At 47.6% G+C, this 26,472-nt stretch overlaps 2 protein-coding genes across 2 annotated transcripts; both read left to right on the top strand.

Annotated features, from left to right (window-relative positions):
* Nucleotides 1-472: 472 nt before the first annotated feature.
* LOC144118449 (uncharacterized) lies at nt 473-20,584 on the top strand. The gene is made up of 6 exons (XM_077651391.1): nt 473-493; nt 3,075-3,222; nt 8,055-8,271; nt 8,737-8,791; nt 11,080-11,174; nt 20,287-20,584. The coding sequence occupies exons 1-6, from the start codon at nt 473-475 to the stop codon at nt 20,582-20,584; spliced, it is 834 nt and encodes a 277-aa protein (XP_077507517.1).
* Nucleotides 20,585-20,666: 82 nt separating this feature from the next.
* On the top strand, nt 20,667-23,417 carry LOC144118459 (uncharacterized). Its single transcript, XM_077651399.1, has 3 exons — nt 20,667-20,726; nt 21,332-21,590; nt 23,067-23,417. Exons 1-3 carry the CDS (start codon nt 20,667-20,669, stop codon nt 23,081-23,083), a joined length of 336 nt encoding a protein of 111 aa, XP_077507525.1. The 3' UTR covers nt 23,084-23,417.
* Nucleotides 23,418-26,472: the final 3,055 nt, after the last annotated feature.

Here is a 26,472-nt window from a genome sequence, read left to right on the forward strand (position 1 = left end):
GGGGAGGAAATGAATGATGCATGGGTAAGGGAAGTGAGGGCGAAGAGTTCCCGAGCATCGATTTGCCGTGTACTAAACGGTCGCCGGACCTGCGCACACTGATGCGACTAGCTTTGAACACCAAGAAAAGATCAAGTATTCGTTTTTAAGAAGCATTCGCCAAGCTCACCTGCCCTAAGACTCCACAAAACTGGAGTTTTCCTTGTGTTATAGAACAAGAACGGTACACTTTGGAGTCTGACTCTTACAGTTCCTGCTCCAAACACAGCGGATGCCTGTCGCGAGAAAACTTTTTTGTGAAAACACAAGCCGTCACATTTGCTCTGGCGCAGACCGAAAACGGAAAGCCAGCGGGGGTGGACGCATTGAAAAACAACAATCCCGGACGTGTGAATTCGAAATGCAAGATCCAGAGATGGCCGACTCGGATACCGTAACTACGGCTATGCATCACGAATCGGGGGCGGCGGATATGGAACCGCTTTCCGCCGAGGTGAGTACGACAGCGATTCCACCACGCGTCCGGGGACACTGCAATCCGTATGGGGAGCGCACCACTCCGCCGAGCCCTCACTGCTTCCCCGATGTTATTAGGCGCGGAGGCGGTCGAGGGTAAAGAACGGCAAACTTTCAGAAGTGGTGGCACTAAATGTATCGCTTCCAGCTAAAAATTACCAGGGCACTTGTCTCCTTACACGGAGGAATGCGAAAGCATGGAACTTAATAGAACGGGGATTTTTTCCACGAGGCCAGTGCCCGATCTATTTATATTTGTTATGTTTGATTTTATTACTTTCTGTTTCATTTTTATTTTTCCTGTATTTGTATTGTTTGTTTATTTTACTTATCACGTCCAAGTGCTATGTCGACGTCCATGGCTATTGTGTTGTCGAAGTTTAATTAATTAGGTAATTGCAATCCATCAACCAAATATTTTCTATACCAAGATCTCATCACGCACTATCTAACGCAGTCAAAGTTGTGCACATACATCTCCACAGAACGACGTAATCCTGCGGAGAATGTTTTCCTGACACGAAACACGCACGAAAACACGGGCTTTGTAAGGTAGAAGTGTAATTTTCATGTCTAATTAACTAATTAAAGTTAATCTACCGAATTTTCCGCATAGCCTGACCTCATAACGCACTATATAACACAATTAAGCTTTTGCACATGTATCTTTTTAGAACCACACAATCGTTCGGAGAAGCTATGTCGACGTCTGTGGCGATTGTAACGTCGAAGTGTAATTTTGGCGTTTAACTAATCTTGCTACATCCACCAAACCTTTGCCACAGCGAAATCTCATCACATACTATCTAACACAACTAAACGTTTGCACATTTATCGTCACAGAACGACGTAATCATGCGGAGAATGTTTTGCTCACACGAAACTCGGGACATAGCCATCTAATGCTAACGCCTTAAAAACAGCCAGTTTAACATGACACCTCGCTATGCAACTCACAGGTGGCACGTTTTAGAGTGAGAGTATTTCTCCTGGATATTATTCCATTGGAGCATCTGTAGCAGCTGAAGGATTTAGTTTTCATTGGCGGCATACCACGGACCCGACAGACGCGGATTCGATCCTGGCCGCAGCGGTCGCATTTCGATGGAGGCGAAATTCTAGGGGCCTCCTCCTCCTCCTCTAGGGAACGCCTCGCTTGCTTCTAGACTCCGCCATTTAAACGACTTGGTCATATTTTTGTCATATTTCGCAGAGGTGTTCTAAATGATTGCTGTTTTCGTCGTCTATGATGGCTTGCAAGCATCCTGAGAGCTTCATGTTAGAGCGCCAGATTGTAGTCTTGCACCACGCGCGTCCTTCCTTCTTGTTCCATCCTCCACGCTCCTCTCTTTTTTTAATGCAGTAGCATTAAAGTTATCATCACGCCATAACCCCGCTGACGACTAGCGTGACGAAGTTTTCTTATTGTTCGCTACGGTGATAACGGCACCTGATGTCGTGCGTCCACAAAGGACCATTCAAAGAGTGCCACCCACTGGAAGAAGATTCAAACCACTAAATGTTAAGTAGACTGTGGAGGATTGTGCGACAGCATTAGTGGGCTTGATTCTTGTGAAGAGCAGTTGGCCGTCCTGGTCGTGAAAAACTGGCATAAGTCTAGAGTAAGGTGATATTGAAAGAATGCGAAAGCATCCTTTGACCTTATGACATTTACCATAAAGACCCTTCACATAAAGGCCTTCAACCTAAAGTCTTTTACCCAGAAGGCCTTTACCCAGAATGCCTTCACCTTAAGTCTTTGACCTAAAGGACTTTACCAGAGGCCTATGACGTCACTATCACTGTGAACATGTTTCAGTGCATATACTCATCGACTAATTGCTTTTTTCTTGTTTCGTACGACTTGATGTCGAAGGAACTCCAAAGCTATAGCCTTGCATACAGGGAGAAAAAATTAGGATACCTGTGCAGTACACCTTAAAGCGCCCCTGCCTCCAGGAGTTCACGTTTACTCCAGACGGGCCAAGCAAAATGACATGACGACAAGGCTACGTGTGGCCATACGCTCACGTGATCTCATGTGAGTCGTCCTGGTGGGCCTGGTTGCACCTTAAGAGATGCACAGGCCGGGGAGTGAGCCCTCTAGGCGACGTCATTATGTCACGTGATGTGTGGTAAGATAATTACATTGCCGAAATTAACGTGACATGCTCACGCTATCTACAGCGTCCGTCCACGTCTCTTGCAGCCTTGGCCCACATATGCAGCGTGCTTTCTGGCAGTAGAAGAGCGTTTTTTTCGGTTGCGACATATTACAATTTCCAGGCCATTCCGCTCTGAGACCGACCTCCGTGCAGTTGCGACAGCAGTAAGTTATTCTCGAGCCGATCTCCGTTTTTTTTCAGTTTTAAAAGGAGTCTATTACAGAGAAGTACTCGTGCTGAGGAGAGTTCGCGAATACTTCGCTCATTTTCGGCTGCTCGGTGAGGCTTCATTAGTAGGCTTAATTTATAGCTCCGTTAGTAGAGTTTCTCTTTGCGGCTGATGTTTTGCCGAGGCTAGCGCATTGTGACCTGTCTTCGTCGTCCCTGGCACAGGTCGAACAGGAGACCGAGGCGCTCTCCGTTGCCTACGTGTCCAGCATCATGCCGGACATGAGCACTGTAGTCCAAGCAGCGAACGACGTTCCGTCTTCTACTGGCCGCCAACACCGCTGCGACAAACCAAGCACGAAGAGACGCTGTGGTGAGTGAGAGCAGTGCGCCACTTGCGCTGTCCGGTGCACTCCTGTCGGCCGTTTAAAATCCCATTTAGGCAGTGTTACCGACCATACACATATCCGCATCAAGTCTCCAAATTGAGCAATATGTAGTCTCTGGACCAATGTAGGTAAGGGACGTCGGCAGAACGAATTCGTTACCATGAAAACAGGATGGTAAAACCCCTCACCTTAGGTCCTCTTATGAAAACGATGTGTGTCTCGAACAGTGCCCGTAGCGGTCCCTTTATGTAGACGCGGAAAGCTTCCAAGCTCTGCCGGTAGTAACGGCTAACGGCTGCTAAAATTAGAGAAATTTAGAATAGCGCAGACGTATTAGCGGGGGCGTACATCGGAATATCAAATGTCTACTGTGCACTTGCACCCGCAGATGCTCTCCCCACCTAACCACATAGCTACCACTTCACGTGCATAGCATGCAGCTTGTAATCCGGTTTACCGAATTGCCTTTACCTTGGTAAGGACTGTACTCCCCCGGTAACACATGTACACGCAATCCTAAAACTATAGTGACGATTCTCACTCTGATGCTCGTCAAAATGCGCGCATGGGTGTGTGTGTTTGCATTTGAGCAGTTCGTGCTCGACCCCTAGCGAAATTGGTTGCTGTGCAGAGCAAACTTGGCCCACAGATACGGGATGCCGCAATGTCTTTGTCCTTCAATTAGAATCAGCGAAAAGAGCGAATGCTTACGGTTGTGAGGTTGTATATGTACTGACGCAGAGTCCTGTATGAGTGCGGACATGTATGCTTAGCTCATGCACACGCCAGAGTGGCCGCCATGCAAGTGCACAGTGTCATGGCGCTGATAAATGAATGCCCAGTTGACAAAAAACTTACCGAATCGTGCCCAAAATACGACAGTATGTTCTGTAGGTTTGTAGCAATAACAGATGATTTTTCTGTAGTATTGTACCATTATCCTGCAGCACTCCGGTAGTTATATCTGATACTATTCTGAAGTTCTTTCAAACAATGAACACGGTAAAAACACAGTACAGTGTACTGATGGGCGACTTCTATGCGAAAGTGGGCAAGAAGCAGGCTGGCGACGAGCCGGTAGGCGACTATGGGATAGGTTGTAGCAATGGCTGGGGACAGCTATTAGTAGAGTTCGCAGATAAAAATAATTTACGCATCATGAATACCTCTTTGCGCGAACGAGAGAACAGGAAGTGGATCTGGAAGAGCCCTAATGATGAGGCTAAAAACGAAATTGACTTCATACTATGCGCTCAACCTGATATCGTGCAGGATGTGGAAATCCTAGGAAAGGTGCGTTGTAGTGACCACAGAATGGTAAGGTCTCGAATTAGCTTAGACTTGAAGAAGGAACGAAATAAGCTAGTAAAGAGGAAGTCCATTAACGAGCTAGCGGTAAGAGCGAAAATAGAGGAATTCAGGATATCGCTGCAGAACAGATATTCAGCTTTAACTGAGGAAGACGATCTGAAGTTGATACAGTGAACGATAATCTCACAGATATCATTACGGAGTGCGCAGTAGAAGTAGGCGGTAGGACGGCTCGACGGGATACCGGCAAGCTATCTCAGGAGACGAAAGATCTGATTAAGAAACGTCAAAGCATGAGGGCGTCTAGCCCTACAGACCGAATAGAACTAGCAGAGCTATCGAAGTGAATAAATAAGTGTAAGGTAGCCGACATAAGGAAGTTTAATATGAAGAAAATCGAGCATGCTCTAAGGAACGGAGGTAGCCTAAAAGCGGTGAAGGGGAAACTAGGCACAGGTAAATAGGGATGTATGCGTTAAAAGATAAGGAGGTCAATGTAATTAGCAATATGGATAATATAGTTAAAGCAACCGAGGAGTTCTACACAAATCTATACAGTAGCCAATGCATTCAGGACGTTAATGATGGAGACAGTAGCGCACAGCAATGCGTCATCCCGCCAGTAAGGAAAGAAGAAATAAAGAAAGCCTTAGGAGCAATGCAAAGGGGAAAAGCAGCTGGTGAGAATCAGGCATCAACAGATCTGTTGAAAGACAGCGGGGAGACTTTTCAAGAAAAACTATCCATCCTGTATGCGCAATGCCTTATGACCTCGACCGTGCCAGAATTTTGGAAGAATGCAAATATAACCTTAATTCCTAAGAAAGGAGACGCCAAAGACTTGAAAAATTACAGACCGATCAGCTTACTGTCCGTTGCCTACAAGGTATTTAATAAGGTAACTGCTAATAGAGTAAGGGCAACCTTAGACTTTAATCAACAAAATGATCAGGCAGGCTTTCGTAAAGGATATTCCACAATGGATCACATGCACACTATCAATCAGATTATAGATAAATGCGCAGACTATAACCAACCCCTATATATAGCCTTCATTGATTATGAGAAAGCATTTGACTCGGTGGAAACCTCGGCAGTCATACTGGCATTGCGGAATCAGGGTGTAGGTGAGCCTTATGTCAAAATACTGGAAGATATATATAGGAACTGTACAGTTACCGTAGTCCTCCATAAAGTCAGCAATGAAATTCCAATAAGGAAAGGCGTCAGGCAAAGAGACTCGATCTCGCCGATGCTATTCACAGCCTGTTTACAGGAGGTATTCCAAGGCTTGAATTGGGAACAGCTCAGGATAAGAGTTAATGGAGAATACCTCAATAATCTGCGATTTGCTAATGAAATTGTCTTGCTGAGTCACTCAGGAGATGAACTGCAAATCATGATCAATGAGTTAGACAGGGAGAGTAGAGTGCTCGGTCTAAAAATTACCACGCAGGAAACCAAAGTAACGTTCAACAGTCTAGCAAGAGAACAGCAGTTCACATTTGGCAGCGAAGGGCTGGAAGTGGTACAGGCTTCTACTTAGGGCAGGTAGGGACCACTGATCTGGATCATCTGATCTGCAGGGAAATAACTAGAAGGATAAGAATGGGGTGGAGTGCATATGGCAGAGGAAAGCGTACAACAGCTGTACCTTACCGGTACTCACCTAACGTAGAGGCTAACGGAAAAGATTCAGATTAAGTTACGGACAACATAGCGAGCCATGGAAAGGAAAATAGGTGTAACGTTAAGAGACCGGAAGTGGGCAGAGTTGATGAGGGAACAAACGCGTGTTAATGACATCCTAGTCGTAATCAAGAGGAAGAAATGGGCTAGGGTAGGGCATGTACTGCGAAGGCAAGATAACCGCTGGTCCTTAAGAGTAACGGAGTGGATTCCAAGAGAAGGCAAGCGTAGCAGGCGGTGGCAGAAGGCTAGGTGGGCGGATGGGATTAGGAATTTTGCAGGCATATGGTGGGCGCAGCTGGCAAAGGACAGGGTTAATTGGAGAGACATGGGGGAGGCCTTTGACCTGCAGTGGGTGTAGTCAGGCTGATGATGATGATGATGGTTATGATGATGATGATGATGATGATGAAGTTCTTTCCGGTACGACAAAGGACAGCACAATACTACTGAAAATTTCATTGTCACTAAAAAAACATTTCTGTTGCTAAAGTTCACGGCCAAAATACTGCAGAAATCTGCTTTGATGGCAGACATTTTTCGGCTGTGTTTTTATACTGGTTGCGTCTTTTATCCGACCCACTTAACAAGCGCAGCGCAAAGCGTGCGCAGGTACAGTCTCCGCGACTTCACGCGGCATTGGAGTGAGGGTGCAGTCGTTCTTGCGTATTATTTACTTAATAATAATTAACAAATTGCCCTACTACCCTGTACTTTTCGTTGTTAGCACTGTGGTGGCTTCGGCCGGCCACTTTTAATGCACTAACGAATTTAGCCCTGCAGTCTGGGTATCGGGTTGTGTCTTCTAATAAGTGATAAGATTGTGGTCGTCTTTCTCGCTCTAACAGGAACCACTCTCCCTATATTCTGAGCATCTGACGCATGAGTCATTTGCCAAGTCGTCCCCTATGCTGACAAGGCGAATTTAAGGCCACTGGACAACCCTCCACGTGCACCTCCATATCCTGTACTAAATCCGATACATGTCCGCGGGAAACGTTACGACCACCGAGAGGTTTTGATAGAAGCAGCACATCATGTTTTCCTGCTTTTTAAAACATCGGGATCTCATCCACGCGTGACTGCGGATGGGCAGGAAAAATAGTTATAAATCATTATAAGTAATAAATCATTTATAAATCGTGTGAGGTCGAGCCGCTAGCAATATGTTTCCCACGTTGTGAGTACTTGAGCTGAGATAAAAAGGGTAATAAACGCTTTTCGATCACCGTTAAGAAGTTTAGCATCGTAACTTTTGCCACGAAGCAGCACAGATTAAAAAAAAGGTTTGCGTTGCCAAAACCAACACTGCTATTAATACAGGAGGGGGCGGAGGGGGGTGGGAGAAACACATACAGAACGCAAAGGCATGTGCTATAGTGCTACGCCACAGCGCTGGCTTTTGTCTTTATATCTGGACTGGAAAGATCAACAAAAAAAATGACATCCAACACGAAGCCTCTAGATTAGCAAGTGATTGGAGGCGGATTTTAAAAACTATTTCATATTCACAGCCTTTTCCATCAAACTGAACTCTGAATTACTCCCTTTGTCACATTGGGCTTGGTCAATACTTGGCAGGAAGACGGGAGAGCGCGTATTGCTGGATGTCGCCTTGAGTTCTTTGAGCGCGGTTCTGTCATTGCCGGTGCTAAAAAAGTGATACTCGGGGGAAATGGCGCAGCTCAAAGGAATGGTAAAGGAGAAAACGGGCGCAATTTAGAAGAACTGTGCAGGAGACAAATGGCGTAGCTAAAAATAATGGTACTGCTGGGTGGCGCCACCATCATTCGTTGCGGTTGGCCGTCCGTCGCAGGAGCTGCCTTACAGTCGACCGTCAGGCGGCGGAAGCTACCGAGTATTGAGGACACATGCACGGTGGACATGGCGCCACCTGGTCATCTGGGAGAACTTCTGCCCATGGGCACCTGCCTTCGGAGGCCGTCAGGCTTCTTGGTGCAGCATATCGCTAACGCTATCCACAAGAGTCCGAGGCGAATGTTGCGCGTGTCACACATCTACGAGGCACTGAGGTGAGCCCCTCTTCGCACGCATGATCTAGAACGTATCTTGCCTGATCGCGAAGACCTTAGGTTGCACCACCCTCTCCTAAGTTTTTCAATGCTATTAACTAGCCAAAAATGACGAATCAAGACCTTTCCTGTCCCCCACTTCCGCACTTTCCCTTGCTAAATTTTGGTCTCTCCCGGCTCAGTATGGTCACGTGGGGTCCTGACGGACTGCGCCGCGTCACGGAGACTGTAGGAGGCAGCAGTGCGGGAGGACCCCACATGACGTGCACTTCAGGTTACATCGCATTTTGTCTCGCGTGTCAGCGGCTCTCTTCAAGATGTGCCCAGCTTTAAACGTCCTAAACTACCTGCGCTTCTCAAAACGAGTGATATGAGCAACACATCATGCAGCTCGATAACTGAAGTTACTCTGCATTGTCGCTCGTCATTTCGGTGTTCTCTCTTATTTTTCTCCCGAATGCGCAGGAACAAGTTCCCTTTCTTCCGCTTCGTGGATGTGGACGCCCAGGCCACTTGGAAGGTGAGCGCGACTGGGAAAGAGATAAAGAAGAAGAGTGAATGAGATGGGCGTCTTCTTGACAAGACTACTTTTTGAGAATGTATTTAAAACCACCGACATACTGGTCTGCGTAGGACTTGAAGGGGAAAAAAGTACAGAAAAATATTGCACAAAAGATAGTTACAGGAAAGTATTCTGCTAACGGGAACTGCTATTCTAGCAGCCTCTATATTCTATCAGAAATACCTTCTTGTTATTCCTCTTATCTTTCTATCCTTTTGAACTCATTGAGGTCACATAATCTCTTAATTACGTGGTGGTCTACGTAGCTATGAGCTAAAGATGGTCATGTACCCAATGTGCGCTTACAAAGAAACCCAAGCAATTTATCATTATCTAGCTGAGGTTACCACTTTTGTTGTTCAACTGGTGATCTGCAGTGCTGACGAAAAACTGCTGCCGGGGAAGCCGGGCCTGCAAACCCTAGGATGCATTACTGCATACACAAAGCATTTTCTACTCTTGTCCTGGATGCGGGATGTAAGCATTGACTACAGTTCAGTTAACAGTCCACCTTTCTTAGTTTAAAACGACAGCAGCGAGAGGCTCGTTCCCTAGGTTTAGCGCCGTCGTAGTAGTAGTACTAGTACTGTCAGTAGTAGTTGCAGCCGACGCAACAGGAGGGTGGCAACTGACTCCACTGGGCGGTCCTAACCCATTGACGTGACGTGTGACAGCGTAGTTCCTCTCCCTCGTAACTCCTCTAACTGCTGTGACGACCTCCCGAAATGCATCATAAATTTCGTCTCGCATAACTATACATTGGTCCGACACCTCGAACATATCTGGCCATTTCTCAGATCGCGACGCTTCCTTTGTGACTATCAAGGACTGAGAGAGAAGCGCCACGAGAGCGAGTATGCCTGAAAAATGAAAAGAGTGGTCTATAACTCTACAGATATGCTTGGTCTTCTCAATTTCGTTTCTTCAGTACATTACGAAAACAGAATATCTCAACATATCACCCCGAATCTCGCTTTATACAGTGGTAACACTCTTGACAGTTTTCGTGTATTATCATTAGAACTGCCATCAAATATTTACCGCCGTTGCAAGTTTAAAGCTTCGAGTCGGCAGAGGAGAGGGAGAAAGCGTTGAGTATATTTGGTTTTTGAGGAAATGGAAGGCACAGTAACTGTCTCACTCCTCGGTGGACAACTCAACTCCGCCATTAGGGAAGGCATGAAGGTGCTAGCAAATGAAGAAAGATATAGATACAGGTGCCCTGTTGGAGGGCCTCGGAATAATTTCGACCATCTGAAGACCTTTAACGCGCACTTACATCGCACAGTACACGGAGGCCTTTTGCAATCCCCCTCTAACGAAACGCGACCGCCGCAGCCAGGTTCGAAACCGGGTACCCCGGCTCAGCGGCGCAGCGTGCAAATCACAGCGCCCGATCACGGCGTCCAATCAGAGCCGGTGGGGAAATGATGAGCTCGCGGGTGAGGGGTATTGGGGGATCTTTTGGCTCGCCTTCGACGCCACGTCATTGGAACATGGTCCGTACAGTGCCAGCTCTTTACAATGACCGTTCGATGAAACGCTTTCGCGTATTCCACCAACGCCGTCGCTCGTTCGGAGCGGCGTTGTTAGCGATTTAAAGCGGGTACACCAGGGCGACTCCCGCAGACCCGATCACAACAGCCTTGAGTGAATTCAGCTAACACAAATCGGAGTATCCGGGTTCCAACCCAACCGCGGCGCCCGGGTTTCGGTGGAGGCGAAACGCAAAAGGCGCCCGTGGGCTGTGCGATGTCAGCGCATGTTAAAGATCCTCAGGTGGCCGAAATTATTCCGAACTCGTCCACAACGGCACCTCTTTCTTCCTTTCTTCTCTCACTCCTTCCTTCATTCCTTCCCTTACGGCGCGGTTACGGTGTCCAACGATATATGAGACAAATATTGTGCCGTTTTCTTTCACCAAAAACCAATTTTCATTTGCCGGCGATGTGGGACACCTATGAATGTATAGAAAGGCTTTCTGCATATATGGGAATTAATCCACTTTGCCATCGCATCATGTCCTTGCTGCCCAGAGAGAAGTCTAGGAGGCAGGTGGGACGCCTATGAATGTATAGAATGACTTTGTGCACATATGGGAATTAATCCAATTTGCTATCGCGTCATACCCTTAAGGCAGAGCTTAAGTGTGCCCTCCCGTTTTTTTTTGCACTTTTGTAAATCTGTCGCGAGCAGCCAAGATTTTTTCTTTTAAATGTCCTTCACATTGCGGTGAACTATCGCAGAGTTCGGTGCGCCATGCCCTCTACCAGAACTGGTTTATCAAGGTGCCCTGCAGCAGAGCCAATAACAGCTTCTGGTCTCTCAACTACAGTGAAAGGTACGCATACATGTCTCTGTCGCGCGCTGTGTGTGAAGGAACTCCCTCACAAGTTTATTTCCTTCTAACTGAAATCATGAAGCGGAAATGGGCATGCGCAGGACGCCCACTGCTGAGGACAGATAAGCAAGGGTTGCTTGGGGGAGTGCAGTGGCTTCTAATTAAAGGCAAACAAAGAAGTGCACAGCCTACGGTCCGGTGTACGGATGAAGTTAGGAATTCCGCGCTGACAGGCTAACAGCCGCTCGCGCTGGATATCGTTAAATGGAGATATTGAGAGAGTAAACGAAGACAAATTTCTTGTATTAGTAACAAGTACTTGACCGAGAATTTCAATACTACCTTATTCGAAATTTTAGCGCAGCTTTATTTTGCGACATATTCGGGCAAAATACTTGGATGGCAGTTACTATGACTAGCATGCCGTTGCTCGCACAAGGCCTCTTATCTACCGCATTGAACGAAACATCCTCAGTGGTAAATAGCGGCACGGTGCAGCCCTTGCCTTACGGCGTCCTCTCCCGCGTCTGCTGCTCCCTGCTAGGACGCGCTGCAACCTCATACCCGCCCAGACGAAGACTGGTGCTCTTGTCGAAACGTTGGCAAGCACCCTGAGGCTTTCGCCTCTCTTGTACACTTTGTGATTAATTCTGGACAAAGGCATTTGTGAACGGGACTCTATGAGCGCACTTTTTTAATACATTGTATTGCCGCGAATATTTGCAGTGTTTGTTCGTTTTCAAATCTTCCGCCACATCACTTCATCGCTTTGTTTGCGACGCAAGACTCGACTAGATTTATCTCGATTGATCGCAGCCAGGCAGAGCTGATTCTACGTTGTTCCGGAATATTCTAGTAACTTTGCGCTCTTTATCTCGAAAGTTCGCTATCAGCTTTAAATTGAGCACGGCCGACAGCGGCCGGCATTCTGTTCGACGACCGCCGAGCACGCTTGTCGCTTCGCCGCCGCCGAGTGATTCAGTCCATTTTGGATGCAAGCCAGCCCAATAAAGTTCATTTAGAAGACCCTTTCGTCCGTCTTCATCGCTGCTTCGACTGCCGTCACCACTAAGTGACATCTGGTGGAGGTGCTGGGTAGCCTTCCATGTTCCGGACGCCGCCTTCAAGTCGTGAAGCCAGCCCTGAGCGCTTCGCATCCGAGGACGAGCCAGCCGACGTCTCCAGGGAGAGGACCCTGAGTTCTGGAAACTGCCGGATCACACCAGACAGCGAAAAGACGCGACTACGAGCACCGCAACCTCGCCGAAGATGTCGACACCGATCATACTGCAGCAGCCGCGGGTGCCGCCAACTTTCAATGGATCCCTAGGCGAAGACCCTGAAGAATGGTTGGATCAATTTTAGCGCGTGGCGTCATTCAACAAGTGGGATGATGCGGCAAAAATTGTACACCTGTTCTTCTCACTGGATGGCTCCGCACGCACGTGGTACGAAAACTACGAGTCATCCCTTACGACATGGAAGCTATTCAAGAGAAAACTATTGAAGGTATTCACAAGTGTCTTGAGGAAAGAAAGTGCCGAACGACTCCTCGAGTCCAGGATCCAGCTTCCGAATGAGCCCGTCCGCGTTTACGTCGAGGAGATGAAGCGCCTATTTCGCCGCGCCGACCCCGGGATGGCCGAGGAAAAGAAAGTTGTTTTTAATGCGCGGCGTAAAGAACAACTCTTTGGCAGCCTCGTCCACCAGCCGCCAAAAACGGTCGAGGAATTCATGCAAGAAGCCTGGACGATTGAGAAGACCCTCGACGTCCGAGATCGGCAGTACAACCGCCCTTCCTCTCCCTATGCAATCCTTTCAAACTCGCCGGCCACCACCGCCGACAGCTTGCGGGAAGTTACCCGCGAAATCGTCCGAGAGGAGCTACGCCGATTACTGCCATCCTCCCCACAGCCAAAAGCAGCAACTCTGATGGACGTGGTATGGGAAGAAGTGCAACAGGCACTTGGCACCGCGACGGACACAGAACCCCAGGCCATGACCTACGCCGCTGCAGTAAGGACTGCCCAGCCCCAACGACAACCCCCACGTCCTCCCCGAGATGAGCCACTTGTCCCACAACGCCGCCTCCTAGTCCCCGCCCGCCCAGCCTATGACCGACGCTCAAGCCCCAGGAAATGCGACGCCTGGAGGACTTCCGACAACCGGCCATTGTGCTTCCATTGCGGTGAGGCAGGCCATATTCTTCGTCACTGCCCGTACCGACGTATCGGTCTTCGAGGATTTGCCATTAACGCCCCACGACCACGCTTCGGGCAACGTCCGCAGGAAATAGACGAGTACCTGCGTCGAGAAGAGTACACGGCGAACCGCTTTTCGCGCTCACCATCGCCGTCAACCTCGCGCTTTGCGCCGCCACGCCGCAGCTACGCAGCCGCGGTACGAGGAAGGTCTCCCAGCCCCCGTAGGGGAAACTAAAGGCAGCAACCTCTGGAGGTGAGGTTGCTCAAGAGTGAAACGCCGAAGATCCTCCACCGACCACGCCCCATGAAGACGCTGCACCCGCGACGCCGCATGAAGAACCGGCACTCGCTGCACCGACGCCGCACACAATGAGAACCCCGACCCCGACGCAGGCTGTCTTGAAAACGAAGCCGCCACCCAGAAGAGCTTCGACCACACGCTCCACCCGCGACTCGCATACGCAACGAAGCCGTGACCCGACGCCGAGAGCGACGTGCAATGCAAGAGCCAGGACCTCTGACTGAGAAGTGACTATCGACGGCCGGAAATTTACCGCTCTAGTCGACACAGGAGCCGATTACTCGGTGATGAATGGAACATTCGCTGCGCAGCTGAGAAAAGTCACAACGGCTTGGGACGGCCCAAAAATTCGCACCGCAGGGGGCCACCTCATTACGCCATTAGGACGATGCACAGCGCGAGTGACTTTCAAAGGACATACCTATCCTGCGACCTTTGTTGTTATACCGCAATGCTCCCGCGAAGTGATCTTGGGTATAGATTTCCTTAATGAGCATCAGGCGATCATCGACCTGCGATCCAAGCTGATCACGCTTTCGACGGACGAAGCCATCGCTTCGATGAAAACTCGGGAAAATCACGTTGCCCTGAGTGTCCTGGAGGAAGAAGTGAGCGTCCCACCCCGATCAAGCGTTATCGTGACCGTAGGCGCCACGAAAGCCATTAACGCTGAAGCCATCATCGAGGGCAACATGCAGTTTCTCCTAGACCGAGGAATCAGCATCGCAAGAGGCATCGCACATTTGCGCAATGGCCAGGCCGAAGTACTGCTGACTAACTTCAGGGAAGAATACGGGCACATTAACAGAGGAACGACGATTGCTTTCTTCGACGAAATTATCGGCGTACGAGACTCCTTCGCCCTCTCCGACCGCTCCGCAGAAGATTCGCCTGAGAACTCGCCCACTTTCGACATCAACCCGGCCCTGCACTGGAACAAACAAGACCAGATCCGCAATCTGCTTCAAAGCTACAGTGAGTGTTTTTCGACATCGCCGAAGGTGCGACAGACGCCAATTGCCAAGCATCGCATTATAACGGATAAACACGTCCGACCTCTCCGTCAAAGCCCCTACCGTGTGTCACCGCGAGAACGACAAGTCATCCGGGACCAAGTCGAAGAAATGCTTCGCGACGACGTCATCCAGCCTTCAAACAGCCCATGGGCGGCACCGGTTGTTCTAGTTAGAAAGAAAGACGGCGCACTTCGATTCTGCGTGGATTACCGCCGCTTGAACAACATAACAAAGAAGGACGTCTACCCCCTACCCCGCATCGACGACACACTGGACCGCCTCTGCAACGCCAAATATTTCTCATCGATGGACCTCAAGAGCGGCTACTGGCAAATTGAGGTCGACGAAAGAGATCGCGAGAAGACAGCATTCATCACTCCGGATGGGCTGTTTGAGTTCAAGGTGATGCCATTTGGTCTCTGTTCCGCACCAGCGACGTTTCAGCGAGTAATGGATACAGTGCTGGCAGGCCTGAAGTGGCAGATTTGTCTGGTATATTTAGATGACGTCGTTGTCTTCGCCTCGAACTTTGAAGAGCACCTCAAAAGACTTCGAACAGTACTAGACGCAATCAAGTCGTCTGGCCTAACCTTGAAAGCAGAGAAATGCCACTTTGCTTACGAAGAGCTGCTGTTTCTAGGCCACATCGTGAGCAAGGAAGGAGTACGCCCAGACCCGCAGAAAACAGCTGCTATTGAACAGTTTCCACCGCCGGCCGATAAGAAAGCAATGCGCAGATTTCTCGGACTGTGCGCATACTACCGACGATTTGTGAAAAACTTATCGCGCATCGCCGAGCCCCTGACCCACCTGACGAAGGCAGACGTGCCGTTTAAATGGGAAGCGCCGCAAGCAGAAGCCTTCAAGGAACTTCAGCGTCGATTACAGTCCCCACCGATCCTTGCGCATTTTGATGAAAACGCCGATACTGAAGTTCATACCGACGCAAGTAGCGTGGGACTAGGCACCGTCCTCGTTCAAAAAGCGACAGCCTGGAGAAAGTCATCGCATACGCTAGCCGTTCCCTTTCCAAGGCCGAGGCTAATTATTCGACAACTGAGAAGGAGTGCCTTGCCATCATCTGGGCTACGTCAAGATTCCGCCCGTACCTCTACGGACGGCCGTTCAAGGTGGTCAGCGACCACCACGCGCTCTGCTGGCTTGCCAATTTGAAGGACCCCTCTGGCCGACTCGCTCGATGGAGTCTACGTCTCTAGGAGTTTGACGTCACCATCGTTTACAAGTCCGAACGCAAGCACTCTGACGCCGATTGCCTCTCACGAGCCCCTGTAGATGCACCGCCGCCGGACGATGATGAGGACGCCTTCCTGGGACCCATCAGCCCCAGCTCTTTTGCTCAGCAGCAACGCTCGGACCCCGACCTAAAAGGCCTCATCGAGTACCTGGAAGGCAAGGTTTCTTCACCCCCCGCTTCATTCAAGCGAGGACTGTCTTCCTTCTGTGTGCAGAATGAGGTCCTTGTGAAGAACTTTACAGCGAACAAAACAGCCTACCTCCTTGTTGTACCTACTTGTCTACACGAAGAAGTTCTACAGGCTTCACACGACGAGCTGATAGCTGGACGTCTCGGGTTTACTCGCACCCTCCGCCGCATTCAAGACAAGTATTACTGGCCCCGACTGCCTGCCGATGTCGCACACTATGTGAAAACCTGCCGAGATTGTCAGCGACGAAAGACTCCTCCCACACGACCAGCAGGGTGTTTTCTGAGCCCCATTGAACCTCCCTCAAGGCCATTTCAGCAGATTGGCATGGACTTGCTTGGGCCTTTTCCAGCGTTAACATCTGGAAATAAGTGGATCATCATAGCGACTGACTACCTGACCCGCTACGCCGAAGCGAAAGCCCTACCTAACGGAACAGCAACAGAAGTCGCCAAATTTTTCGTGGAGTGCATTCTTCTTCGACACGGCGCCCCCGATGTGCTCATCACGGACAGAGGAACAGCATTCACGGCGGAACTAACGCAAGCCATCCAGCGCTACAGCCAAACCAGCCACCGGAGGACAACTGCATACCATCCGCAGACCAACGGACTGACCGAGCGCCTGAACAAAACCATCGCCGATATGCTCGCTATGTATGTCGATGTCAAACACAAAACCTGGGATGTCATCCTGCCTTACGTCGTCTTCGCCTACAACACCGCAGTGCAGGAGACCACCCAGATGACGTCTTTTAGGCTCATCCATGGCAGGAAGGCAACGACCACGCTAGACGCATTGCTGCCCAACGTTACAGAAGAAGAGAACGTCGACGTTGCCGCCTACCTTCAACGCGCAGAAGCAGCTCGAAGGCTTGCCCGATTACGGATCAAAGATCAGCAGCGGTCCGACGCCAGACGCTACAACCTACGAAGACGCAACGCGGAATGCAAGCCAGGAGACCAAGTCTGGGTGTGGACGCCCATTCGCCGCCGTGGATTGAGTGAAAAGCTTTTGCGCCGCTATTTCGGCCCGTACAAGGTTCTTCGTCGGCTGGGTGAACTGGATTATGAAATCATCCCTGACGCAATGACTGCATCCCCGCGACGCCGCGTACGACCTGAAGTTGTCCATGTAGTCCGTCTGAAGCCGTATTATGCGCGCTAAAGGCCGCTGCATTTCCATGCTCTTATTTTCGCAAGATCCGTTTTTTTTCCTCACTAGTCGCATTATTTGTTTTAATGCATCGGGTCGATGCTTCTTTGAGAGGGGAGTAATGCCGCGAATATTTGCAATGTTTGTTCGTTTTTCAAATCTGCCGCCACATCACTTTATCGCTTTGTTTGCGACGCAAGACGCGACTAGATTTATCTCGATTGATCACAGCCAGGCAGAGCTAATTCTACGTTGTTCCGGAATGTTCTAGTAACTTTGCGCTCTTTATTTCGAAAGTTCGCTATCAGCTTTGAATTGAGCACGGCCGACAGCGGCCCGCATTCTGCTCGACGACCGCCGAGCACGCTTGTCGCTTCGCCGCCGCCGAGTGATTCAGTCCATTTTGGGTGCAAGTCTGCCCCATGAACAATTCTTTTAGAAGACCCTTTCGTCCGTTTTCATCGTTGCTTCGACTGCCGTCACCACTACGTGACAGTATGATTGCACTATAACAATCAATATAACTGGAGATCTCCTGTCATCAGGCTTGATTTGCAGGCACAGGAACTCAAAAGAGTTCCTCGTTGGTTCTTTGCATCAATTTTAACTGCTTACTGTAATCAATGGAAACTCTGTAAAAAGAAGATTTTGCTACATATCTGAACAATTGGCCAGTTACCTTCAATATGTCTATAGCAGTGCCTTACAGCTCTCCAACAGTAAAAAAAAAATTCCAAGAATGTTGGACATGGATTCTGTCATTGCTTCAAGTAAGAACGCTGAAGGCACAAAGAACGAGTCTTCGTCTGGAGCGGGCCACTAGGCGAGTGGCCTGAACATTCAGAGTAACGCGCGCCCGTTTCCACGGGAAACAGCGTGTCTGCCATTAAAGGCCCCCATCGACAACCCCATAGACGCCCCTGTATTTGCTGGTTGACCGTTCGACAGAAGATTCAAGGTTGACCCAAGTTGAAAGTAGCAGTTTAGTGGTAGATCTTACATTGATTTGAGTTTAATCAGCCACGCTCGTGAGCGAAAATCAAGAAGCCCGCAGTCCTAATTGCGCTAGGAACCGCCTCACTTGGGCAAATCAGTGCAACGTTTTCAATGGACCTTCCAATTTAGGCCGGCGGTAACGGAGCGGTTCCTGACATATCTGCTTGATACCGCATCCCCCACAGTTGCTTTTGCTGCTGCGTTAGTGTGTTTCCCATGGCTTTATTTGTGATATGCTTCTTGTCTGTTGTTCTGTGTGTTCCCCGTTGGAACTCCGCGTTTTCTTGTTAATGTTAAATAAACTTCTTGTAACCAGTTGCTGTTGAGCAGGCTGTTTCAGCCAGGTGGTAAGTATGACGGCTATCTGTAAACTCAATTAGGAAGCCACTGCGCAAAATTAGCGCGACCTCTTTCAGCCTCCGCCGTATCCTTCATCTTCACTTTCCATCTTAAGCTTCTACCTTTCTCTCTTCCGCTGCTACCTTTCCGCATTCTTCGCTGAGCTCATCGCTTTACTGTAGCTGCCGGTTACGCCGACGACAACGACGACGAGGCGCAAGCCAGAAGCGGGCCCCTAAACGCTACTCTCTAAAAATATATATTTCAGGAACCTCATGCACACTTCATCGCCACACAAACCCGCGTGGTCGTAGCATACTCTTTATAGGCTGTCTTCTCTCCATCTGTGCAAATAAATATGCATGACTGCCTAGCCAGGCTAAGCGGGCAGCTTTTGTTCCTAGCCCATTCGTTTCTAGCACATAGGAAGCCGGAAATCCTTGAGAGGAGAGGAAAATATTCAATATGCCCTTGGATAATCCTTGTCTGCCTTTGCAAGATTCTTAAAAGTACCTCGCTGTTTATGGCGCTTTCATTCCACCCCGATGAGTGTGGCTCCCTTCAGGAGGCAAAGCCAGCCTTTGGTCGTTCCATGATCAGTGACGTGTGTAATTGAGTCATTTTTTGACGAAGCTAACGAGGCAACGGGGTTTGTTTGCAAGCCATGTTGCGGAGTACTTATGTCATCCCTTTAGCCATAAATCTATGTAATGTAAGGAGAACCCTTTTCCTGACCTCCTTAGAACGTTTCGTCTTTAAGGGCACCGTAAGAGCTCGGCGGTATGCCCGAGAAGCAAACCCCGTTTGCATGTTACTTTTGCCAAATACAGTATAATGGCGGGATGCTCTAGTTCGCTCACGGTAACCGCGGCCAGGAGACTGTGCTTGACTGTGATACAAGCACACAACAAACAAGAACATTTACACGTTCTTTCCAAGCCTGTTATTCGAGTTACATGAACGACCGCTTCAGCTCATGCATGCCCGAAACCAAAATCCGCCGTGGTACGTGGTGTCCTTCAAGGGTGGCTACCAGTGAGGCTAGACATTTTATTGCTATGGTTAGCAGGTGTGAGTGAGGCATCTGTGGTGTCCACTAACGGACATTGTCGCCGTAGAGAAGCTTCGAGGGGGAGCGCGATGACGCCTGCAGGCGGCGACCACGTAGGTATAGGCTTGTACACAATCTTGGTTAACGTACGTCAAGCGGACAAACGGATGTCATTGTAGCCACCGAGGTACCCGGCGAAACACAACTTGTCTCCAATGTAAACGTCCGCGCTTTCGTTTCTATCCAGAATGACATCCGCAAATGAGAGCATTTCCTGAATGGTAGCAGACCGCAGCGCGTTTACGGGTTCCGTCCAAGAAAGCCTCAGAGACCGCTTAGCGCTGCAGCGACATTTCCCTGGCCTTTTAACGTCGCTCGTTTCAAGTGCTCCCCTCGGTCTTCGCAAGTGCATTTCTGCCTGCTATATAGCTTCAGCAGGAGAGTCTGTCAGATGCGAGAAGGGCACCTTAGATTAACGGCGCCTCGAATCTTTGTTGAGGCGCGGTGGCTAAAGTACGACAGGACCTGTCATCTCGTCCCCGGGCTTCTTTGGGTCCGAACTCCTCACAACCTTTTTTTTTCTCCTGCTGGTTCCCTAAATACAGACCTCGCGATTGGATCATGCCCGAGAAAGAAGAGCAGGGCCAACCACTTGAGACAACAGAGGCATTGACTTTGGCTAGCGACCTGGGGCTGGTGCCGTCCGCAGCGAGGACACCGCCGAACTTGGAATCACCAAGGGACATCAGAATGTCGTCGGTGCCCACGGCGGGGGTGTCGCAGCTGCCAGTGGTCTCATCGCTGAGCCAGGAAGAATCGAGTACTTCAAACTCGCCTCAGACGGTAGGTACTGCTGCCGCGGTCGACGCAGGCAAAGCCGAAGTCGTCTCCCTCGAGTTTTAATCCACTCTCACCGACGCCACAGCACAGAGACACCGGTGCCTCGAGCTCGGCTCCAGCTCGTACAGAGCCGACACCGGTGGGCATGTGCACTGACCTCAAAGACACTACGACGGTCAAATATCCAGGTCCGTTACCGGTGCAGGTACGTACTATCGGCACCCTGAAAACCGCTTCACTCTTCCACTGTGCGCAAGCCAGAATCACGCGACTCGTTTGCAGAAGCAGACGCACGCGGCAGCCTCGTGGCTTCAGTTCGCTCATTTGCATATCATTCGGTACCACATGGTCGAACGTGATGCCTGACTCTCCTTGAAAAACGTGTGCACGTTTCCTCATTCAGCATGCCCATCATAATTCGGTTGTGGTCATAAATTGCTGGTTTCGCACTTGAAGCGCTGCAAGAGGGTGGTTTAAGCTCGAAAAACGTGCTTTTATTCTCGGAGTGCTTAAGGCAGCCTTGGTCATAGGGCTGAATTTGGTATATAATATTCACTCATAATGGTGGTTCTCGGCTGAACAGCCAGGAAAACTCTCGTGTTTCATCCAAGTGAGAACCTGTCCTTCATTAAAATAGGCTTCAGAGTTACCTCCTGGATTTCCATCGACAAGGCACTTCGCACGGCGTCTGTTCACATCTTTCCGGGATGGTTGACCCCCGTTTGAAAGGGGGTCAACCATGCGTGCATCCATTTCGGCCACCTTTTGTAACTTCCCCACCGAGTGCCATCGTCTGTTCACTGCGTGCAGGAACCAGCGCCAAGGCCCAGCAGCGCCCCACCGCGGCTCGGCACGGCCACGTCTCAACAGACGGCGCTTGCGTTGGGTGTCGGTCGTTCAAGAGAACAGCACCAGCTGCAGGCAGGCGCGCAGCCACAGCCGCAGCTGCAACCGCAGTGGCAGTTCGTGGCATGGCCGCATCGCAACGCGGAAAGTTTCTACCTACTGCACGTACCATCGTTGCAGGACTGTGCTCAGCAAGATATGCAGCCATCACACGGACGCCAATGTAAGCACCCGTACAATGCCCCCTTTCTGTGTGGACGTATCTGTGGCAAAACTACGCCACGAATTTTAATTATTCGGCTTGAAGGCTGTGGAAAGCATGTGATGAGGTGTCATATCGTCGTGCCCTATAATGTGGCGCACCAAAATTGTTACAATATATGACCTATGGGTATACAATAAAAATAACACTAAGGAGTACATATGTGAGATGAACGCCAGCGCGCGCGAAGTGAAAACGATGAGAAACTCAGTGTGTGCGTGCTTCCGAGCATGCCAGTCACCTTAGTGTCACATCGTTATTGAGGCAGTCCAGTCTTACGTAGATGTCAGGAAAGAAAATGTATTCAAAGGAGCCCTTTATGTTGACACTGTTACTGTCCAAAAACAAAGCTTACCTCATGGCGCAAGCTATTGAGAGGGAATACGCAGTATGTTGCTCTGTACGTCATTAATGCTAAAGCATATTTTGGCTGTATCGGCGAGGTCATGTCATCAAAACGCTTCCGCATACGTTGTGGCGGTCTCAGAATAGGTAGGATCAAATGAATGGTTGTAATCGAAAGAGCACGATGTGAGGATGATGAGAAAAAAATATGTCGATAGGATTAATAGTTGGAGCCACAAATGTCGAAAAACCGTCGAATTACCGCGGACGTAGATATAGTGGACGGGAGTGAGTGAGTGAGTGGACGGGAAAACTACAGTGGATGGCAAAATGATGGGAAAATAGGCGAAGGAGTTGAATTAAAGTTACAAACGAACTGAAATGTGTTCCATGAGTGATAATTAAGCAAAAACGTTTGAGTGATATAGAGTAATTAGTTAAGTGTTAGGAGCAAATTGCGTTAGGCTGGACGGTGATATAGTAGGCGGACGGGAAAGCAGATCTGGCACCAAATTTGAAAACGAATGTGTGATTGGAGTAAAAAAAGATGTAAATACAGTAAATGTGATTAATTAACAAGAGTAAAAAGGAAGAAAATTGGTAATATAATTGCATGCAATAATCGTAGCCAATGAGGACGTTTAATTGATAGCGATAAACTGAAAATAATCTCTTAACTAATAAGTTCCTTAATGCTAATATGGATGTGTCGACTCGGGATTTGTACCTTGCTCTAAACTTGCTGCGAGAAACAGCTGTATCGTTCGTGTTTCGCAACATGTCCTTGAATCTGCGTAATCGTCCGATTGTTGTAGTAGATGATTAAATTTAGAGTGCCGAGGAGGCGTCAATGCTTTCGCGTTCTCCCGCTGCGGGTCGCCGCACTATCTCAAAAGTCTAGTAGAAAACTAGTATGCAATTTTTACTACGCTAGTAAAATATAAAGCATCTTGAGCCTCTAAACTTGGCTTGTTATCGCAACCTTTTTCGCATTGAAAAAATTTTGTGGTTGTTTTTGCTTTTGATTTGTATACATTGCATTGACCCCACAATGTCTCGATCTTGACTATGCCTCGCTCTTCCGCACCGCAGGGCCAGGTGACAACTAAAGCCTCAGCTGGGACCTACACGCCAGAGTCATGAATGTACTTTCTGAAGACAACTTTTATTCGTGTCGTCCCTACGGCACTCAACCTCCGCCAAGACCGCAAACCATAATTCACTCGGCACGGCATATGCCAGAATTGCGATGGACACCGACGGACGCCAGCTTCGTACAGCTGTTGCCTCAAAGAGGACCGCCGCTGAGTCGGCAGGAACCTCTGTCACAACGGGAGAGACCGGCTCACAACAGGCCCTTACAAAAAATTTAGTAACATTCTTTAGAAAGTCTTTAGACAAATGTTAAAACGGCCTATCGACTTTGATTAGAAAGTCTTTTAAATGTGTTTATAATTTGTATTAATCCCCTATTAACCTTCTTGCGACGATTGGCCACCGCTATCCAAATGAGTCAAGTACATAGAAAGTCTTTATACTTCCTATCATCCCCTTATCGACAGTTTCTACATACTTTCTATCGACCACTTACCGACAAAGTCTACCAGCACCCTATCAACGGTCTTCCGACAATTGGCCACCGTTATTCAAAAGACTCAAGTACGAAGAAAGTATAATTGCCACCCATCAACTTATCAATGTCTGGAAATGTGTGTGTTACTTACACTGTATGCCATTTTGATAAACATTGTTTTATCACTTCAAAATCCTTTTGTGAACTCCGTATCCTAGACTGTTAAGGAATAACAGAAGCAAAACACAAATTATTACATTAATTTCTTGCACACAAGCACTAACATACATAAGCACTGCAAGATATGCATCATACATCAAAATATTTTACAGAGAACAATAGGGGAACTGAATACTCCCTTTGACACAGCAGTTCTAGTCCCCTCAGTTCCCTCTTGCTAACAATGATTGATACACAGAAACTGTCTAGCGATTTTATATCCTTTATGCAAAGCCCGCATCCACCACTAATAAATGTTATTGTCTATAGGCCTTAGAGGTATAAATGGCTTCATCTTAAGAATATGAAATCTCACCATATATATATATATATATATATATATATATATATATATATATATATATATATATATATATATATATATATATATATATATAAAGGCAGCCAACAGTCACCGAAACCAAGGTGCATAGGAGAATGTTTTATATTTTTTAATTTCTAATGCCAATCAATTGTTTCTTTTTTAAAGAAAATTATTTATAAACCAGCAGAAAAAACAACCATGCCGCCGGTGGGATCCGAACCCACGACCTCCGAATATCGCGTCCGGTGCGCTAACCAACTGTGCTACGGCGACGGCTGTCCAATCTGCTGCTTTCGTGGGTATTTATGTTTTGCGTGTAAGCGAACCTTGAGAGTGTTCACCAGAACATAAATACCCACTGTTGGCTTAATAATAATAACAATAATAATAATAATAATAATAATAATAATAATAATTGGTTTTTGGGGAAAGGAAATGGCGCAGTATCTGTCTCATATATCGTTGGACACCTGAACCGCGCCGTACTGGAAGGGATAAAGCAGGAAGTGAAAGAAGAAAGGAAGAAAGAGGTGCCGTAGTGGAGGGCTCCGGAATAATTTCGACCACCTGGGGATCTTTAACGTGCACTGACATCGCACACTGTTGGCTTCCTTAATATGTTTGTCAAACGAGCCCCTCATTTCATTTGCCATATATATATATATATATATATATATATATATATATATATATATATATATATATATATATATATATATATATATATATATATATATATATCGAAGGTGATTTCTTGGCAACTGATTGATCAATGCAAGAAAATGTCAGCAAGCATAACAGGATTTAAATCACGACATTTTCGTAGAATCAGCCTTTTTCGAGTGTATACAGCATTTCAAACAAAAGCTGTGTGCTACGAATGCTGTAATACACTTGAAAAAGGCTGGTCCTCCAGTTGAGATGTCATGGATTAAATCCTGTTATTTTTCTTAAATACGAGATGTTTCAGGGAAGACTAAGCAATTCTCAAAACAATAGGTTTTTTGAGGTAAAAATATGGCTTTTGAACACAGTATTACCAGTGTTGGGGGGAACCAGAAAACTGGCGCAGCGTCTTTAGTAGTTAGCTGGTTAACTAATTTTTAAGAGTGATTCCACGAGAGATCAAACTATTCGAATTTTTGTATATTCTTGATTGTGTTATGCACTGTACACACATTATTCAGCAGGCCAAGAGTGAATTTAGTTTCACGAAAAATGCAAATATATCAGGAGAAAAAACTATAAATGACGTCATGGCTGAGGCAGCGTTTTTACAGAGCTCAATTTCGCGAATTTGCTTGATGTCGGAATAAAAAATATGAAAGCCAGGATGGATATATTTTGCTTGCTAAAAGTACGGTAAAGAAGAGTATGTCAGGCTTATTTCTACCATTGTGAAGAAGTTGTCGCTTAGTAGAAAAAATTTTGAAAAGACAAGTCTCAAATGAGCCAATTTTCAAGATTTTTTTTCCTCTGCAAATATAAAGCAGATCTTCAAATTTGCATATAAGCATCAGGTGCAAAACAGTGTACTGACTTTCATTTTTGTATAATACAGAGAAGTGGAAGAAGTATCAATTGCCCTAATTCCGGCATTTTTGAATAAAATAGTGGTTTCAAAACCATCTCCAATTTTTCTTATAACTGCTGAAACCAATCTCTCGAAGGAGGCGAAAAAAAATATTAAAGAACATATTCCTATAATTTGTTTCTAACACTGACATCCAAGCTAAAACTTGTAGCTTTTTGAGCAGCAGCAGGAGCGCCTAACTCCAAGTTGTTACCTGCACTCGACGATAGCATTGCTACCAAATCCTGGTTACGTCACAGATCAGTGTTTGTCTACAAAATGTAATTAGGCATGCTCTATCTAGATGGAAAATGTTTCGGCCTTGGGATTTGGGGAAATTTACAGCAGCGGGGGGCGCGTTTGCTGCTTCCCCACCCTCAATTAGGCACTCCTGCGGATGCTCAAAATGCTACAAGTTTGAGCTTGGATATCATTGTTAGAAACAAAATAATGCAAAAAGTTCTTTCGTATTCTTTTTCGCCTCCTCCTAGAGACTTGTTTCAGGAGTTTTCAAAAAAATTGAAGAAAGTTTTTTTTCTTTGATTTGTAAAACCACTACTAGAGTCAAAAATGTCAGTTAAGGCAATACTTCATGCACTTCGCGGTACTATATAAAAATGAAAGTCGATACGCTTTCTTAGCCCCACGATGTTTATCCAATTTGCAAATTTGAAGATGCGCTTTATATCTGCAGAAAAAAATTCTTGAAAATAGCCACGCTTAAGACATGTTTTCAATTTTTTTTCCAGTAAGCGACAACTTCCTCAACATGGCGGAAATAAGCCCAACATATTTCTTCTCATCTGTA

Source organism: Amblyomma americanum, chromosome 1, assembly GCF_052857255.1.
Source record: "Amblyomma americanum isolate KBUSLIRL-KWMA chromosome 1, ASM5285725v1, whole genome shotgun sequence".
Taxonomy (NCBI): domain Eukaryota; kingdom Metazoa; phylum Arthropoda; class Arachnida; order Ixodida; family Ixodidae; genus Amblyomma; species Amblyomma americanum.